The following is a 20,355-nucleotide window of genomic DNA, read 5'->3' as shown; positions in this document are numbered from 1 at the left end:
GAAAATTTGAGGGAAATAAGATAAAACCCTCTCTATTTTTCCTGTTTGTTTTTCTAATGTAAGAATGAGTGTCTCAGTGGAACGAGCAGATACATGAAACATGGACATTTAATAAGTCAATCAACTTGTGTGCAATTAAGTGAGGGCTGAAGTGCTTGGAAAACGTGTTTCCAAACTAGCCCCTACCAAAGAACCCCGAAAACCAGAGAATTCCAGTCTACCCTGTGAGATGGACTTTCCTGCTCCCAAAGCACACTTTTTCCCCTTAATACAAATCTTCTACAACGTGTCATCGGTGCCTGAGAAAATTAAACTGTGGAAGAGTCTCTTTTACTGTGGCGCAGCCATATGCCCTGCTTCAGGCTGCCATATGTTGCTCTCAAAAGTATACAGAGGGGTTTGCACAAGAGCTGGTTTAGAAAACCAAGCCTTTGGTAAGCATTTGGTGGACCTTACTGATTTTTAAAAATGCGTATCTCATTTAAATATGATTGTCTCTATTAATGGAGGCCTAGCCCACATTTACTACTCAGCAAATATTTGCTGGATGAATGACGAGGAAGCATCACCAGGAAAGGCGCAGGCAGGCAGAATTCATGGGCCTCCATTCATCACAAGCCTGCAAATCTCACTGGGAGCAATCCCACAGTCTCGTACCGGCACTTGTTTGTGTGGTGTTCCCTCTTCAGAGAACTCCGACCTTCAAGTCCCCTGACAGCTCTATTTCCCTAACTTCTGAGGGTGGTGTTGTGGCCACGTTCAGCTGCTTCAGTTCTCTGAGGCCGGACTGCGTCTGCAGCGGATGGTCTTGTGCGTAGGGAGGGGCCGGGGCAGGGCCAGATGGCAGGTAGGAAACCAGCACCAGGAAGCCCTGTCCCGGAGCTCATGGTAGCCATTATTCGTGAGTACTTACTGAGGCCGTTGTGCCGAGAGCTTCCCGTCTGTGGGCACAGCTGACCTTCCCAGTGCCTCTGTGAGGTGGACTTGGGTGTTCGTTTCACTGAGGAAGTAGAAGGCAGAGCCCTGGCTGAACTTCCGTTGCCAGCGGGATGATCTGACCACAAGAAACAGCCATTTATCTTTAAAGTTCATTGACAAATTTGTTTTTTAAATGAAAGAAAAAAGGGGTTAGGGAAGCTCTAGAGTCTAGAATCAAGGGTGGAGCCAGCGCCGCCATGCTGGAATACTGAAATGGGTCAGTCTGGTGTCCAGGAGCTCACGGTCTTGGGAGACGCGGGCTTGCAGTGAGTTTTCTGGGTGAGCACAGAAGAGTTGTATTTCATCACATTTTTCATTTAGGAAGTAGCTCCTAAAAGTTTTCTTCAGGACTCAAAGAGCCTATCATACCTCAGAGAGAAGAGTTCGGTGAAGGGCAAAAAGAATAAATACAGTGTAAGGAATGCTTATAACCTGTTTGGTTTTTTTTTAAGATTTAATTAAAAAGCATTTAATTAAAAAGTTAAATTCAAAAGAAAGAAAGAAAGAAAGAAAGGAGAGTTCAGATTCAGAGTCAGCTTCTTCACTGGCAGTGTGACCTTGACCAAGTGACTTTACTACTTGGAGCCTCTGGTTCCTTCTCTCTAAAGTGTGGGTGATGGTGACGACAGTGGCTGCTTGGTAGAGTTTGGAAGATTCTGTGACACATTCCTGGAAAGCATTGAGTCCAACACCTGGCACTCAGTAAATGGCAACTGGAATTATTCACCATCATCTTCATTTAATATAAATATTATTATTAATAATAATAATAATTCCTGGCTAACGTTCCCCAGGATGAGAGAACAAGAGGCAGTTCTTCCTAGGTGCCACAGAGTGGAGTGTTTATAAGGAGGTAAAATACTGGCTTCCAGGGGCTGCTTTGGTGGTAAACAAGAGCAGGCAAGAGCTAATAAAATTTCAAATTAGCCATGACTTTTCACGGTCCTTCAATTGTGCTAGCTGATTTAATGGTCAGCGTCCCTGCTCACTGGGATTGAATAATGGAGCATTTCTGCAGAGTTATGGATGCGGCAGCTGAATCTGTCATGCTAACGTCAATAGCAGAATGCAAATAACCCTCAACTTGGGCTGTAATTATGTGTTTAAGCAATGTCTGACAGGGGCAGTGCAAGAGTGTGATGGAACCCGCTGACTGCAGGGGAAGACAGGTGCTCTGCCAGGCAGTCTTGGTATCTCTGGGACCTGACACCCCTGCCACAAGTTAGAACCCAGGACAGTGCTGAGATGAGGGAACCCCCTTCTCCCAGGTCAGGACACATCTGGCAGACAAGAAGACAAAAATGGCCCTTTGCTTTGATGAGCGGTGTTCTAGGTTCCTGGTCAGGAAGGGGAATTGCTCTTTATTCAACATTTCCTACCTGTCAGTTACTCTGCTGGATTTGGGGACATGGACTGCATTTTTATTCATCTAACAAATACTTCTAGGACACTCTGAAATGCTAGGTGGGAAGCTATGTAAGCTAGGTGGGAAGCCAAGGCCAGCGAGTTTAAGTAATTCACCCAAGGTCACACAGTGTATGTTTCAGAGCCAGGATTTGAGCCCACTCTAACTCTGTAGTCAATACTCATATCGCCCCTGGGCAGTCCTCAAGAATACAAGTGCAAGCACACCACTCAGACATGGACGAGAAAAGCCAGGGAGTTTCGTGCTTAATTTATTAAGGAAAAACCCCTAGATGTGAGTGAGATCAGGTAGCTTACCTGAGGCCACACAACTGGTTAGGAGTCTCAAGGGTGCCTCCTGTGCAGATGGGGCACCCCTTCTAGCCAGAGCATACACAGTGTCCTGCTGGGCAGCCTGTGTCATAAGCCCCATGGAGACAAGGGAGCCGCAGAAGATGGGGACCCAGGGAGGTTACCTTCAGGGACTCATCTACAGTCCCTGCTGGGGATAGTTCTGGAACTTGAACTTCAGTGTCTGAGCCTCATGATCCCCCCATCATACCATGGTGTTAAAAATGTCCTTCTGTCTCTCTGGGGAAAAAAAAAGAGCACATGTCACTCTGTGTACTTATTTTTTGTCTCTCCTTTTAGCGGGCTGGGACCAGATCTGAATCACCTGGACCTTTCTGGTGCCCAGCAAAGGCCTTGGCTTATGTATCAGGCACTTAATAAAGTTTTCCAGTGAGTGGAAAATAGAGAAGTGATTGGAGGCATCGTGGGCGAACATGGCTCATTGAACACAGTGCTATAAACTTAACGCTCTGTCTCCCCTGCAGATGGCTTGGTGGACTGCATGGATCCTGACTGCTGCCTCCAGCCCCTCTGCCACGTCAACCCGCTGTGCCTGGGCTCTCCCGACCCACTGGACATCATCCAGGAGACACAGGCCCCCGTGTCCCAGCAGAGCCTGCACTCTTTCTATGACCGCATCAAGTTCCTGGTGGGCAGGGACAGCACACACATCATCCCCGGCGAGAACCCCTTTGATGGAGGGTGAGTCCCCGAGGCCCCAGCTCTGTCTGTGGCTCTCTAAGGGAGAATGCGCCCCCTCCAGGACTGTGTTTGGTTGCCTGCAGTGGGAGGAGGCCAGGAGGGTGGGCACCACAGGCTCTCGGGGTGGGGGAGGGGGGGGGGAAATGTCAAGGCAGGCAGACCCACATTTAGAAAACTGCTGTCCAAGGCATTTGGAATTTTACGAGCGAGTTTTGTTGTTCCCGCTGGGTGATAGATGGAGAGAGTGAGAAATCAAAGGTCCAGGGGGGATCTTGGATCAATACCCACTTTACAGTCAGCTCTTACTGACTCCACAGTCTGCAGACGAGCTGAAAGGTTCTGACACCAATCACCCTCCGCGCTGATGTCCAGAAGACTTTGTTAGGCTGGGGGTGGAGTGTGTCTGTTGACATCCCAGGCCGTATCTCACCCATTATTTCTTTTCTCAGTTGTGTCATCTATTAGACAATTTGTGCCAGGCCCTGTGCTAGAATCACAGAGATGACTAGAACATGGTCTCTGCCGTTGATCACTCACACTTACCAGGGAGACAAAAAGGGATCGTTCCCATGTGATAGGCCAGATGTAAGCCCCAGGGTTACATAAAGGAGGCTTTTCTGGTTAGCGGGTGAGAGCTGAGTCTTAAAGGTGGGAAATTGTTAACTGGCTAGAGAAGGAAAGGCTGTTGCAGTAGAGGAAACACTTGCACAGACTCAGGGGCACAGAAGGGCACTGGAACCAGGCTGCCCCACAGGTCAGCGAATGAGAACTGGGAAAAGGTAGCCAAGAAGGAGAGACTTGCAATCATTTCTTTGGAATGTCTTCTTCCAGCATTGCAAGGCCTCGTATATGGGGATCTTCCTCTAAGTCAGCATAGTCAGTTCAGCACCATAGACTGTGTGCCTTCTGTGTTAATGATTTATGTGCCAAAGATGCTCTACCCAAGGGAACAATGAGGTAGCGATGAGGGGTGGGACAGCCTCAAGTGCTATTAAAAGGGGAAAATCAGCAGGGCTTACTCACTGACTGGGTCTCAGGAAGGCTGGGGAGCAGAGTCTCTCTCTGACTTGTAGGTCCACAGTGGTGCTGTCACCAGAATGGGGAGCTGAAAGGAGGAGCAGGTGAAAACCTCCACCTTGAGCAGTGTAAGGGCGAGGAAGACCCCCCTCATTAGAACACGCACAAGGAAATACCTATTTGTTGTTATCAAGCATCTCCAGAGCTCGCACAGAGGTTAGGGCTGGAGATCTTGATTTGGGAGCCAGCTGCAAAATAGCAGTTGTTGAATCTATGAGCAGACACTTTGCCCAGAGAGCACGGGTGAGAAGAGATGAGCAGGGTCCGAGGAAGGAATCGCAGGGAGCTGCCCTGGGAGGTAGTATTACCATCCCCCTCAGTGCAACTGAGAACCCCAGAAGGGGCTGATGGAACTGGATTCACACCACAGGCCCCTTGGCCTCCAAGAGCCCATGTCCCCTCCACGAGCCAGCTCTTCCTCACAAGAAACAAAGACATGAGAAAACTGAAGTGGGCCAAGTGCTGTGAGTGTGTGAAAGTGTTCAAACTTGGATCTTGTTAGCAACTGAAGTACTTTATAGTACAAACCCTTCAGTCAACCCCTAAAAAGTTGAGAACCTCAGAGGCTGACTTTCCCAAATTCACAGGCAGAGCCAGAAGCAATAATAGAGAAGAAAAACCTTTTCATTTTATCTTGGCCAGAAGTACCACTTTTGTCTCTGGGTAGGAAACTTGTTCTTTTATTCCATTGTGTGATATTGCCTGTATGCTTGTGGGCCTTCCCGTGGCCTGAATTATTTTAATCAACTGGAGATATAAATACCATTCCTACTAAGGGGGAGATTACTTGCTTAGCCTGTCTTTGCTGGGCCGTTGTGGGATCTAGTCAGAGCAATGGCTCATTGGCTGCCAGTGGGGCACCAATCCCAGGTCATCCCAGTCATTAACAGCAGGGATGGCCACTGCCTGTCCTTGGCCATGCACCGGGCCTACTGTGCCATGGAGACCTGCACAGGGATTTTAGGATTGTTGCTTCAGGAGGTCTGACTTCCTGAAGGAGACTGTCAAGTGGGAAATTTAAGTAACCTATACCCAGGGAAGTGCTACTCTCAGCAGCAGGCCTTGGGATTCAGGCCAACTTGCATTTCAGGTCCTGGCTCTGGACAGTACCTTAATATAGCAAATATGTGAATGTCAATCCTCTTACCTGAGTCCTCCAGGAGGGGGCGGCGTCTTACTCGTTTAGCACTTAGTAGTTGCTCAAGACAGATATGCAGGAATATCTTGCCTTACACAATGAAGAAATGAAAGGACAGAATGAGAAAGGGAGAGAGGGAGAAATGAATATATTACTTATTCTACTTAATTTTATAGTGAGGATTCAATGTCCAGAACTAAAAATCACATTACAAGTTAGTAACAAAAGCAGGAATAGAAGTTGACTCCCAGTTATTGTTTCTATATCTGCCACCTTCAGTTAAATTATAAGTGCTTTGAAAGCAGAAGCTCTTTCTCCAAACCTATAATACTTAGGGTAGGATATGGAATACAGTATTTGCTCTACAAATGAATGGATAATGAAAGCTTCCAAATGTTACTTTGAAAATCCTTTTACCTAACATTTGTCTGAATCCTCATGTCCCTGCTCAGCACTGAGCTGGATTGAGAAGCAGCCACTAGCTCTCACTGCTAAGTAGCCCCACACACATTGTTATGTAAAATCCCCCAACTGACTAGAAAACTACAGAGAGGCAGCTAATGCTTTTTTTCCTTAGACTTGTTTTTCATTATCTTGATCTGGGCCAGTAAAACTGTGCTTACCAGGATGGTTGGGATGAAGTCAAATTGGTTACCAGGTCTGGGTTGATGCTTTCTTTCCTCTCATTTGAAGGAGTACAGTGTAATAGAAAGTGCCCAGGATTTGAATCTTGACTGTTATTCCCACTAGCTTGAGGAGACCTCAGGAAAATGATTCAACCTTTGTACACATGCTTGCAATTATAAATCAGCAATGATTGTAGCACAATTTATAATAACCAAGTTATAAAAATAACCTAAGGATGATGAATGGATTAAGAAGATATGGTATAGACACAGTGGAATAGTACTCAGCCATGAAAAATGAACTCTTGCCATTTACAACAACATGGATAGACCTGGAGGGGTGATTGCTATGTGAAATAAGTCAGAAAAAATTACATCAGTTCTCAACCTAGTGCTGGCCACTTGCGAGTTCTGTGCTGCTGGTGGTGATATTAAAAAGAAGAGCTTCTCATTCTGGTTCCTTAGTTGGAAGTGAAACTTGAGAGTAACCTGCCCTCTAGAAAAGTCCAGCAGCCAACAAAGAGAAACCAGGTTTAGTTGCCGAATCCTTATTTGAGGGAGGGAAGCAGCAGCACCTGCCAGAGGTTGTCAGCAGGGAGGCTTATTAGGGAGGAATTCGGTGGCATTTCCCCAGGGAGTGGGATTTCTGACAGGCAGGCCGACCTGACTGGGTACCTGTGTATAACAATAACAAGTCCTGCACCTGACAGAAAACCCATATCCTCTTATACCCCATGTGGTGTACCACAAAAGTATCATCTGAGTGGGTTCCATTTAACAGGCACCATGAAGCAGGCTGTTACCCAGCGACCCTGCAAGTGCAGGAGACCTTGAGAAGCAAATGCCTTCAGTCTGCAGAGTCCTGGATGGTCAGAGCAAGGGGGCCTTAGGGAAAGGCTTGGGCCATGGGAGGCAGAGGAGTCCTAGTCCTGTTGGAACTGACTAGAGCAGCTCTCTGTGCAAGGAAGCAGGCAAGCCAAACTTCTTCAGTCCAGGGCTCTCCCCAGAACTTCTTTCCTCAGAGGACTGCCCTCATGTCTGCAATGAGGAAGCAGGAGGTCTCCAGTATTCTGTGGGAGATTCCTCACACTTCTCTGCAGCTGGTGCCAGAAGCTGTAGAGTAGAGGTGGCCCTCAGGAAGGGATGGGCAGCAGCTCCCCAGGATGTGAGGCCCGTAGTCAGGCAGAGTGGGCTCTGGGCTAGGCTGGACTCCACAGAGGAAGGCACAGAGCCTGACTCAGAACTGAATCCTAAATACTGCCTGGTGGACTTAAGGTGAAGAAGGCCTCCCTCTGGGCCCTTGTCAGCTTTATCTGTGTTCCCTGAGCCCAGCACAGTGTGGATTCAGTGGGTACAGTCCCTGTTCCTGACATTCTGCCACTTTTTCCTCAAGTCCACAGAAAGTGATAGAGATGAGTGGCCTCAATTGTTCTAAAGCTGGTTTAAAGTCAGAGGGGATATAACAGGCATAGGAATCATCATCACTGGATCACATGGCTTGAATACCATCTTTCTTTCCTGGTAGATGCCTGGACCCCATCTGCCTAGAAGAACAGCTGCCCCTCCCCTGGTGTCCCAGGGAGAAGAAAACTCAGGGGCCCACTATGGAGACCTGAGTGGGTGAAAAGGAGCCACTGAGGCCTGTAATGAACATCAGATTCCCCAAAATGGACTGTCCATACAAGGAGGGTAACAGGGCCTAGAATGTGGCACTTGTGATCAGACAGCCAGAAAAGGAAGGGCCCCATGACTTGCTCCTCCTCAAAGAACATTCAAGGCAGACATTTCCCTGTCACACGACTTTGGTTCTATTTATTCTGTTGGGGAAGACTGACTAGGACAGAGAGTTCACCTCAGGTAATACTCTTGGGTTGCCAGTGCTGACCGGGCTAGCAGATTATAGGAAAGGGTGTTGACAAAAGAACCACGCTCAAGTTATTTGAATATCACTTCAGAATATGACTGAGGACACTGCGTTGGTGAGAGAAGTAATGTGATGTCCAGACTTTCTCCTCCAAGTCAAATGGATTATCAGTTCACGCAGACAAGTAGTTGGATCTGGACGCATTGCTATAAATGTCCGCCAACAGAACAGATTGAAAAGACTTGTGGAGAAAAAAGACAAAAAGACTTGTGGAGTCAGGAGAACTTTAGCAAAAAAAAAGAAAAGAAAAGAAAAGAAAAGAAAAGAAAAGAAAAGAAAAGAAAAGAAAAGAAAAGAAAGATGCCATTCAAAGCATTGAGCCCAAACAGACAGAGTCAGATCTGTAGACAGGGCCTGGTGTAGAAAGAGGCAGAGCCTCTGGATGGAGTTAGGACTGGAGAGAAGGGAGCCTGGACAGACTGAGAGAGGGGCAGAGCTGCCCACAGAACACAGCTCCATTGGTAAATTCTGATCTGTACCTCCTCTGTCCTAGGCCTGCTAGTGTAAGAGATGCAGCCGTACCCCATTACTGTGAGACTCCTGTATCCCGTGCCTCCTTCATCACTGACCCCCCCCCCGCCCCGTGCCTAACCCTCAATGAGCAGTAAAATGAATCAGTGAGTCAGCCATGGCTGAGGGCCTGAGAGCAGTACAGACAGAGCGTCTGTGTCCCGGGAAGTCCAAGGCAGGCAGTCATTTGCTCTGAGAGCTTGTCGCCAAGTCCCACACGACAGGAGCTGTGTCTGGTGCTTCTCTGTTTCTGGGGCAGTTGGTACAGGATATGGCTCAGGATAAGCAACAATGAATGTCTGTTTTCAAAATGAATAAGCAAACAAACAAATGCAGTAATGACCTGAGACAAAGATTTTAGTAAAGAAGGTTGGCCATTAAAACATTACTTATCAAATTTAAACTCACAGCAACCCATTAGTGCATCAGGAAATCAATTTACTACATCAAAACTTTTTTAAAGAAGCAAATTCAAATGGGATGGGGTAGAATAGAATGGAAAATATTGGCGTAACAATACATGAAGGTATGTATTTCATAAAACTTGTTTTGTGTGTATGTGTGTATGTGTGACTGAGTAAAATGTATTGCTTACTATGGGTTTCAGTGGAACAGGATTTAAAAATGCATTCTCGACTAAGGACATGACTCCAGGATAATCAGAGAATGGAGAAAGTTTTAATGTGGCTGTATCGTAATTATGGTGACATTATTTTCCAAATCAAAAGTCAAGAAACAAGCTCTAAGGTTTGGCATTAAGAGGGTCCTAGAAAATCTGGGGTATATGACGCTAGTTCTCAGAGGGAGCAGGCGGGTGAAGGAAAAACCCAGAGAATGATGAAGCCGGAAAGGCAGCCTGGGCTAGGAACTGAAAAATGTTCTGACCCTGACCCTTGCCGGTTCCCTACCCAGGAAAAAGCCTTTCATCTCAGGACTTAAAACCTACTATAGACAGAACTGAATTAACATTGGCGCAACATAAGTCTTCAGAAATTCTCTCAGATCCTTTATAAAGGCACTAAGTTTCCAGGAATTTTGGAAATAGGAGTTGACATGAGGAACAAAACCATGGAAAGGAGGGGGAAAGGATTATGTATGAATATACTCTTCTCGGTCCCTGCAGTTCTAAAGTCACAGGCAAGTGTCAGAAGAGTTTTCCATGTGTCCACTCCTCACCCAGCCCCAGGCTTCGACAGGCCAAGCAGGAGAGATCACCTCATGGAGCAAATAAACACCAGCTTCCTGACAGCTGGCTTCTAAGCAAATTTATTATTGAATTATACTCCTGCGTTTTCTGAGCAAGCTGAGCTGACAGGCTACCCCATCAGCTTGAAAAAAAGAGGGGAGGGGGAGACAATGATAAATTACCCTGATGGAAGATGGAAGAAGGTAAAGATCCTGCTTCCTCCAAAATGTCAACCATTATATATTATTCATGTTGGTTTCTAAAAAATCCCTCCCCACATTGAAATGAATGTTTATGATGATAAAGCAATGAGGTGAATTTAATTCAGGATGCAGGCAGCAACTTCTCACATCATTCTGATGAGCAGCTAACAACTCCGGCTCTGCCAGTTGATCATCCCTTTATTGATTTCAAAACCGAATTACAATCTCTGTTTGCTTTGTAGCTTGAGCTTGTCCATCACAGGAAGCATTAACAGAGGATGCTGGGCTGCAGGGGAACCACTGGGGGCTTAGAAGGAGACGGCCTGCATTCAAGTCCTCGGGCAAATGAGAGCACGTAACCTCTGGCAAGTGACATGCCTTCCCCATCTGTAGCGTGGACTAATTCCACCCTGCAGATCGTTTGGAAGATTAGAGTGAGCATACCCAGAAGTACAATGGCTGGGACACAGTGTTCATTCGGTGCGAACGCCTAGTGCTACTGAGGGTCATCTGTGTGTCGGGCATTTTTTAAAATGCCTTATACCCTTCATAAATAGTAACAGCTTTAAATTCCCCCCCAAATCAAACAACATGGGGATTTTTTCACCCTTCCTTTAAAGAGACTGAAGCACAGAGAAGTGACCTGGGATTGTAAGTGACGGAGCCAGCATTCACAGATAAGCAGGTTGGCCCCAGAGCCCATGGGCCAAGCCTCTGATGTCCTCTGCTTGTTCCTTTATATTCTCACCTCAGCATCTTCTATTCAGAAATCTCTCCACAATGCTGCTGCTCCGACTCTACAACCCCAGCTGCCCTGGCTTTCCCCCCACTACTGTACAGTGTGATAAAAAACTAACGTGCAGTAGGTCTGAGAGCTCCAGAGCCAACTTGACCTCAGAGACAGGCTCGAAGGCACCCCCACCCTTTGTAAGCTGTGTAACCTGGGACAGGTCACTCACTCTCTCTGCCTCATCTGCCATATGATGCTAACCTATACCTCGTAGGGATGTCTGAGGCTTGCATGAGGTGTCAGGGAAGTCAGCATTCAGTGGTGTTAATGGATGTTATTGCTGATAGTACTAGAATTAGAGTTAATGTTTATTCATGTCAGCATCAGCATTAGTATTTGTACAGATTTTATTTATTTATTTTTAAAGATTTATTTTTATTTATTTATGCATACAAGAGCTGGGGTGTAGGCCAGAAGTGCAGTGAGAGGATTCACCAGAGACAGAGTGGGGAACAGAACAGACAGACTGACGAAATACACTGCTGAGGGGAGCAGCGGGCGAGACAGGAGAGGTCTGCTACGCCATGTGGGTCAGCTCCCTGGCTGGGATCGAACTTAAGCTGCAGTGGCTGCCGATAGCTTCATAGTGCTGTGCTTAACCCCTTGCGCCACCAGGCAGGCCTGTATTCATATAGATTTTAGTGTCACCATGAGAAGTGAGAGGAAAATAAGAATCTTAGCCTGAAGCATCAGTGAGGTTATATAATTGATGCTAATATCCAAGAACCATGACAGGCAGAGATGAGTGGACCTGAGGCTGCCAGCCCTTTGCCTTAGAGGAGGAAACCTGGATCCAGGGGGAGCCCTTGTCTCAGCATGGTAGTAGCAAAGCCTGAGCCTGAAGGACCTGGAATCCTAAGTGAGAGATCTCTCAAGCAGTGATTCCAGTGATTGTAAGTCAGGGACTTTCTTCTTTCCATCCAACACTAAGTTGAAATATTTGGAGACCCATGCTTCACGTTACTAGTATCATCCTCAATGGATAATAAAGGGTCAGGATTTACCAGAGGCCTCTGTAGTAAGTCTACCAGGCCAACCTTCCAGTCCAATCCTGGCAGCATCAAAAGTTGGCTCTAAGTGAACTCCATGGGCAGGGGCTGTGGTGGGGAGAGCTGTCGCCTCTGGACAGACTCGAGATCTGCCTGCCTCCCTCCCCTGCCTCTGCCTCCTCTTCCCACCACTGTCAGGCCATGTGACTCCCACCAGTGGAGGCCTCTAGGCCCAACCCTCCAGGCCTCTAAGATGAACCTACATGTAAGGAGGACTTAGATCAAACCCAGCTGCTCAGCCGCAAGTCTTCCTACTCATTGTCTGACTCTTTACTTGTTAGCTCTGCCAAAGGGGTTTCTGTCTTGTCCTAGGATCCCAGCCTCCCTTTCAGTGTCTGAGTTTCTGATATGAGCAGCCTGGGACTGAAGACAGTACTTGTTGCTGGCCCTTCTTGCCCTTGGACCGCCCCAGGTGGTATCAGCAGCCTTATCTGACCTGCGGGCGCCCCAGCCTTGAGAGGAGGTGAGGAGCAGCTCCACCAAACTCGACAGTCACATCCTCACTGTAAACAAGGGGCTTCAACTCAGTCACCCTCAAACCCTTGTGGCTTAACATTAGCCTTCTCCTGCTAATTGGAAGGAGACTGAATTTCTTTTTCCTTCTCCCCAAACACAAAATGGTCCGAGAGGAAAAGCTTTTCTGTAATGAACTGGAGCACTTCCCTGTGATGTTTATTCCACATACCCAGCAAGTGATCCGGAAGCCTCTGAGGGTTCTAAAATGAACCCAGTTCCAAATAGAGGAACTAGTGTCCCAGCATCTGGAAAGGGTCTGGTGCTGCAGGAATGTTTGCATGCCATGCTGGATTGACTGAGGAGGTTGCTAGATTGTATCTAGTTTATTGTTAACTATGTAACTATTGGGGAGGGGGTAGAGTTGGAAGATAAAGCAGTTATGGGCACTGCCTGCCTATAATTTGAACTGGCACATAAAAAAATGAATGAGGGCCTCCCTGGTGATTGAACACATCTCTGTGAAGCTGTCTGCAGCCTCTGCAGCATGGGTTCGATCCCAGCCAGCTGGGGAGGTACCCACATGGCGCAGCAGACCTCTCCTGCTTTGCCCGCTGCTCTCCTCAGCAGTGTATTTCAGTCAGTCTGCCTGTTCTGCTCCCCACTCTGTCTCTGGTGAATCCTATCACCCTCCCGCACATCTGGCCTGTACCCCAGTTCTTGTATACATGAATAAATAAATCTTAAAAAAAAATGACTGAGTGAAAATCTTCTCTACCACCCAGCACTGTGCTAGATGCTCAGTTCAAGTAACTGGGGCCTCCCTGATGGCCTAGGAATTAAGTCTTAGCACTATCACTGCCATGGCCTGAGTTTGATCCCCAGCCAGGGAGCCAACCCACATGGCACAACAGACCTCTCCTGACTTGCCTGCTGCTCCCCTTAGCAGTGTATTTCAGTCAATCTGCCTGTTCTGGTTCCCCACTCTATCTCTGGTGAACCCTCTCACCCCTCTGCACCTCTGGCCTGTACCCCAGTTCTTCTACAAAAATAATATTTTTTAATTTAGGTAACTGAATTTTATTCTCATTTACCAGGCCTGTGATCACATTTTTTTTCTCCCCTCAAAATACATATACATATACACTTAAACATGCACATATATGTGTATATAAATATGCACATACATATTTTTATACTTTAGGTTGCATAAAATAACTACATTTTTATTTTTTCCCATTATCTTCATTCTTTTATGTCATATTTGTCAACATTTATTGAGTGCAACCATGGACCTACTTCCATGCTAAGCACTGGAGTTACAGTGATGAAAAGGACATGATTGAGACCCTCAAAGAACTAGCAATCTAGAAAAAAAGATAAGGTGTGTGAGCTCACAAATACACTGTCGTGGGATAAGTACATTGCGCTCTGTTAGTGAAATGAGGGAGTCACTTCTTTGTACCTGGGAAATCAGGAAGAGCTTCACTGCGGAGGCAGACTTATGGCAAGATTAGTTGGAATAGAAAGGAAAGAAATTCTAGGCAAATGAACCAGTGTGGGCATAGGCATGGAAGCATGGGAATGATGCCAAGGCTAGGACACTAGAAGTAATTTAACATGTCTGTAGCACAGGATGTGAGATTGAAACCAGGATTTGATCCTGAAGACATAGGCAGTGGCCAGAACCTAAAAGGACTCTGTGCCAAGCTAAAGAGTTTGGGCTTTATCCAAAGAAAATGGGATACTGCAGAAAATGACCAGTAGGACACAGAGGTGCTGATGATGTGGTAGCAGATAAAGTTTAGAGAATTGGAGCTCTTAAGTTTGCAAGGCCCCTCAAAAGAAGATCTGGTCCAAGTCCCTCCCCTCCAAGAAGTCAAGAACACTAGAAGTTAAGTGATTCAGAACAAGTTTTGTTGGTTTTGGCCTAATGTCATTGAAAGACATAGTACAAGGTCTGCTAGATAAAAATTCTTTAATTTTTTGCTAGATCCTTGAAAATTTTTAATCTCCTGGGTTACCTTTGGGTTAGCTCTGATGAGAAAAAACACTGTTGTATTTAACTGCACAGCAGATTTGAGGAGACTATACTGGGAGTAGGACTGCTCAGCTATCTTCTTGATTGCTGTACTTGCAGTGAATCATCTGTGAACAGTAGTTACATTATCTTGCAAGAATCTCTCTGTATTACTGGATCATTTTATGTGAAAGTTTGGTTGGTCGAAACCAGATTTCAGGAGTAGATAATGATGGTAGTACCATGTATAATTTATTAATAGACATAGAGTGGTGTTAATAAATACAAAGTATATTCTTGAGCCTATTCAAAAATGTTTAAAGAAAGGGTGTGCAGCAAAAAGAGTTTTAAGAGGTGTTCTCTGACATGCTGTTTTCTGAAACAGTTGAAACAAATTGAGATTCTCAGTTACAGTTAGGTACATAGCTGTGTCTGGCGGTAAGTGGCTTGAGAGGTGAAGTGACTTTCCTAAGTTCTCATGGATAAGTGATGAGTCCTGAATTGGAACCCTGACCCACCCTCCTCAGTGACCATTTCAACTCTTTCAGGGAAGTTCATTCCCTGTTAGACTTTATTTTCTTGCATACATATGAGAAATTTGAAAGATGATCAAGAAGGTCTCTCCAGCATGTCATCACCAATGGTTCTCGGGAATATGTATCAAGGTAGAAGACATCAGGCTAAAAAAGCTGGTTAGGGGAAATGAGGCAGAGCACTGAGTTGGAAAACTAGGGAGAAAGAGCTGCAGAGCAGCCACGTGACCAGGCTGTAAAGACTGTCTCGGAGGCTGCAGAGTGGGCAGAGTCAGGCATTGATTGGGGACCCCTTGATGGGTAGTTTTTCAGACTGTGAAGTGGGTCTTCTCATTTGATCTTAAGGTTTTTTCAAGATGTTGGATAAAGTGTAGTAGAGGCTGGAAAGATCCCAGGCAATCTGCTGGCTCATCCCTTGCATGAGTCAGCAGGGAACTCTTTAAGGGTTTGTGCAAGTGAGGCAAAGAAAACTTTTTAAAATATGTCAAGCAAAGGAGTGATTTACATAACCCTTGGTGGCGTTGAGCGCAAATACTTTACAGCAGAGAAAGGCTAAAGTTTCTTTTGGCCACCGCAGGCCCAAATGGTTACTACAGTCTCCTGAATGCCAGCTGCATTAGCTGTTTGCATTCAATAATATAAAAAGTTAAAGCTGCAGTCTTTCTCCTTTCACCTTCCTCTGTCCATATAACATACATTGAACAACAAATCTAACTTAATTTCTGGCATTCCTTTTTGAAGGTTTAAAAAAAAAAAAAGAGGTACAGATGAGTAAGCTAGAAAATCAAAGTAGTAGGGTTGCAAGCTGAGACTGCTTCCACCCCAAGGGAAGGACCGAACCTGGTGTGGTGCATGAGTTGGCCAATAGAACACCCGACCCTTTCAGTCCCCAGTCCCCTAATCACATCCTTGTCAGGGTCAAGTAGCTCCAAGTTCTCTGTCATCACCCCTGCTTCCAGTTACAGAAGCACATCAGTTCTGTACTCCTCAAAAGCATATTTTGTGCCATGAATTCAAATTCCAGGGCAAACACCTGTTTTGGAGTAGGCTTTCTTTGGCTTACTCAAAAATGAACATCAACCTTGCTGAATGCTAAGAATACAGCAGTGAACACATGTGGCCCCTGCCCTAAAGCAGCTCCCTGACTGCTGGGGAAAAGACCGCTCCAATGTGTGACATAAGTCAGGATCTTGCAAAGGCAGCCCAGAGGGGTAGAAGTGTGGGGGGATCACTAACTTCCAGATAGGTCTTGAGGGTGAACAGGTAATTTTTAAGTAAACAGGTCAGGTACAAGTTTCCAGATAGAGGGGACAATTCGGTGATAAGGATCAGTATTGCGTGACCTCCTTTAAAATTCTGAAGCCACATGTAGTAGAGCTACATGAGCTAGATTGGGTGGCACCAGATAAGAACCATCATCTATTCTTAAGCGACTTTGGATTCCACTTTACATCGCGTTGGAGAAAAGTTCAGCATGGACAGAGGAGAGAATAGAGGTCTAGAGTGATCGAAGATTCTCCACGGTCATACTGTCAATTAACGGGGTCAGGACAAGGAACTGTGTCCCTGCCCAGGACGCTTTCTGCCCCTCTGAACCTGAGTGACCCCAGAGTTTCTTCTTTGTTGGACCCTGTTCTGTGGGGTTTTGGTCTCTCCAACAGTTTCCGCTCTTTGTCCCAACTCTGGCCACCATTCTCAGGAAGCCGTCAGGCAGAACTTTCCCCTGTGGCAAGGTGCACAGGCACCTCAGTCAGGCCCTGGGTGCGGTTGGACTCACACCAGCATGTTTGATGCCCCCTTGGCCTGGCTCTACGCCTTTCTGGCAGAGTTTAAACAGCCTAATTGCTTGCTTTGTACCCCAGCTGCCTGACATATGCCAGACCCATGTATTGACTCAGTGGTGTCAGAGACAAACTACAGTCGGGCATTTCAAATTGGCTTTGGTACGCACCACCCAGCAACAGGAGACTGTCGTGTCATTCATGTATTTCTATAGCTCCTGCACCTAAAGTCACCCAGTGCCTAGCTTATAGGAGGTGTCCAGTTTTGTAAAGTGAACTTAATTTTAGTGACTACAGATACATAACACAATGGTAAGATAAGTGGTGAGATCAGGACTTCAGAGTAGAAAGTCCTAGTTTTGAGTAACAGCTCAGCCAATCAAGTTTTTTGCTGAATGACCTTGAGCAAGTCTTTTCTGAGTTTCAATTACTTGATCATTTTACACCAGGGAGCGATAGCCCATGCTTTGATGAGGTCCTGGAGATTTGCGGCCCTCCTGGATCTCTGGGAGTGTGTCAGATAGCGAAGTAAATGTGAACAAAAGAATCCTACCTGTAAGGCTTAGAAGAATCAAGAGGAGAGGTGATTAATTGTGCCAGAAAAGGTCAGTAACAGCCTCCCTGAGGTGATGACAGATTAGCTGGGACTCTGAGGAGTAGAAAATAATACCCCAAAACTCCATTATGTCAGACAGTGACCAAGGAGGAGAAAACAGGTCAAATATAGCACTTGTGATTGGCAGAATATAGGAGCCAGCTGGAAACCTGAGATGGTGACGTGATTTGCTCCCCATGTTGGCGATTTCTCACCAAGGCTCTTCCATTATGGGATTTCTCAGCCCAGGCAGCAACTACTTGACCCACATTGACCCTTAGTGAGGGTGTGTGTTCCAGGGGTGCACAGAAATCACTTGCACCAGCTCACAAGAACGGATTTGGTTTTTTCGATCTTAAAATTTTATTGACAGTCCCCAAGGTCAATTTTTATTCTTGTTTTCCACAAATCATGGAAACAATTTAAATGACATTATTGATAATACCATTTATCTAATGCAGTTCCTTTTTTAAAGTTTCATTGAGTTACCACCTTCCCTCCCCTACCCTCTGATCTTCCCCCACCAGCTCCTTCTGGAACCAGTATGTTATTCATGGTCTAGGAATTATTCTTGTTGTTTTACCAGTTTGTTCTCTTTGGTTATTCATATTCCAGTAAATGTCTTTCAGTTCTGGCTTAGTTCACGTAGCATAATCACCTGAAGATCCATCCATTTTGTTCCCAAAGGCACTATTTCATCTTCCTTAATAACTGAGTAGTATTCCATTGAGTGTCTATTCTCCAGTTGTCTGTCAATGGTTCCGCGTCTTGCTATTATAAGTAATGATGCTATGAACATAAGAATGCATAAATCTTTTCATACTTGTGTTTTCATATTCTTTGGGTAAATCCCTACCATAGGTCTTGTTGGATCATAAGGTGTTTCCATTTTTAATTTTTTGAGGACTTTCCCTGCTATTTTCCATACAGACTACACCAAATTACATTCTCACCAACAATAAATGAGTAAGAACTGATGATGAAATGTTCAGAAATTCTACAAGATGATTTTTCTCTACAGCTATTATTAAAAATTAAATTATATAAAATTAAAATTAAGTAAATTATATTAGAAACATAAGTAATAAATAGAACTCATCATTTGCTAATTGTTTTCAATATTCTACTATCATCTTTGCTCTTGAATTTATTATTTTTGAGGAGACTAATGCATCTCTGGTAGACACACTATGTAACGGTGGTCCACTGTGCATCTCTTCCCAGATCTGCATTCAGTGGTATCTTCAGTTGGTAGTGTGAAATCAGCCATGGTGGAGGTATTTACACTACAGAACTAGGCAAACACTACAAATTATAAAGCTATTTTTCTTTCTTTTTTAATTTGAAAGCCAATTGTTAAATATCTGCCAGTAAATGGCATTAAATAAATGGAAGAAGGAAGAAAGCACTGGAGAGCACAGCACGTACACCTTTTCAAACTTTAATGTGCAGAAGCCCAGGGCAGAAAATACATTTCAGAAGCCTCCACCGAGCAGATGCCCCATCTCCTCTGTTTAAGGGAAACCTTTCTGTTCAACAGGGCCTTCTTGACAACTGAAAATCATGGCCAAACAGTTGAAGGATGAGAGTACTTTTCTCCAAGCCTTAATTCCCAAGCCAAATGCCTGTTTCTCAAGAGGCCTCTGCAGCCTGCAGGGGTACATGGAGTCAACTTAATCTTCACCAGAATCCAAAGTAGTACACAGAAGCCTGGGCTAAAATTCCATCTGCTCTGGCTTGCTAAAGTGCAAGGTGCATGATAGCCAAACGGTGCTGATTTAATGTTTCCCAATTATCAGGAAATCCCCAAAGAGAGATAAATCAGAGGAGGCTGGCCCACATGTGTGTGAGGGGCAGCAGCCAGGGCAGCTATGAAAAGGAAGCCATCCCCAGAGAACTGGTTACTATCCAGGCCGAATCTGAAGGCACATATGTCAGGAGAGGGCTGGACAGTAGCCAACACCAGGAGATGAGATCTGTTAGTAATTCTCTGGAAGGACAAAGTTCTAGCAATAAGAAATTCAATTTTCCTCCATTAAAGAAAGCATCTCTCAGTACTGGTTGAATACAATTGATGGAATAAATCTTTCCCATTAGTGGAGAGATAATTTCACGTAAATGTATCAGGAGACCTTCAAAGCAGGACTGAGTCTTTGCTGAGCTTCACCCGCTTAACTTGTTTGCCATGTAATTGCATTTAGACCAAGGGCCTCGGAAGGAAACCACTGACTGAATTAGCATTAACCAGATTGTGTGTAGCAAGGTGGGGTGGGCGGGCAGCTCAGTGCATTGTGGGTAGCTGTTCGTGCCTTCAGAAAGGACAAGCTGACACTAGCAAGACCAGCTGCTTATAAGCTTGGTGTTAATTGCTTTTCTCATCAAACAGAGAAAAGTTTATCACTTCTAGGAAGGTAGAGATGTAGGCACCTAATAAAGCAAAGACTCATCTGAGACCTTTTTTTTATGAAGGCCCACAGGCCTCATTAGTAGTTACTCCCTAGGCCGGAAAAGAAAAAAAAGGCTTCTAAACCAAGGTGAGTGGAGAACATTGTCTGGAGACAGTGCCTATATCTTTTCTCAGATTTGTCTTGTCAAGCAGGCTGTGTGACCTGGATTTGGGACCTGGCTCTGCCACCACCTCCCTGTGAGGACCCCAGATTCTTCAGCTGGCTTTTCTCTGATTTCTCCAGAGACTTAGATTCCAGAGTTGCCTTCGGAACCACCCCAAGAGAAGACTGGATACCCACCTATATTTCATCTAGAACAGATCTTGTGGGGGTTTTCCCCCACAATTATGGGTCCTTAAAAATGGCATCTTCTGGGCCTCCTTGGTGGTGCAAGGGGTTAAGTCTCAGCTATGAAGCTATCAGCAGCCACTGCAGCACAAGTTCAATCCCCAGCCAGGGCTCTACCCACATGGCACAGCAGACCTCTCCTGACTCGCCCGCTGCTCCCCTCAGCAGTGTATTTCGGTAGATCTGCCTGTTCTGCTCCCCACTCTGTCTCTGATGAATCCTCTCACCCCCCACACCTCT

At 45.6% G+C, this 20,355-nt stretch overlaps 1 protein-coding gene across 4 annotated transcripts in view; it reads left to right on the top strand.

Moving 5' to 3' along the window:
* TENM4 (teneurin transmembrane protein 4) overlaps window positions 1–20,355 on the top strand; it is a gene marked incomplete at both ends in the record, with an annotated part of 390,357 nt that overhangs the window by 300,104 nt on the left and 69,898 nt on the right. For all 4 annotated transcript variants that reach the window (XM_084236342.1, XM_084236341.1, XM_084236340.1 and 1 more), the window contains one exon: window positions 3,219–3,435. In XM_084236342.1, the coding sequence (XP_084092468.1) occupies window positions 3,219–3,435 (217 nt within the window). The remainder of the gene's footprint in view (window positions 1–3,218; window positions 3,436–20,355) is intronic.

This window comes from Talpa europaea, assembly GCF_964194135.1.
Source record: "Talpa europaea genome assembly, chromosome: 1".
Lineage (NCBI taxonomy): Eukaryota > Metazoa > Chordata > Mammalia > Eulipotyphla > Talpidae > Talpa > Talpa europaea.
Note: the sequence above shows the minus strand (reverse complement) of the source record. Positions and strands in the feature narration are given on the sequence as shown.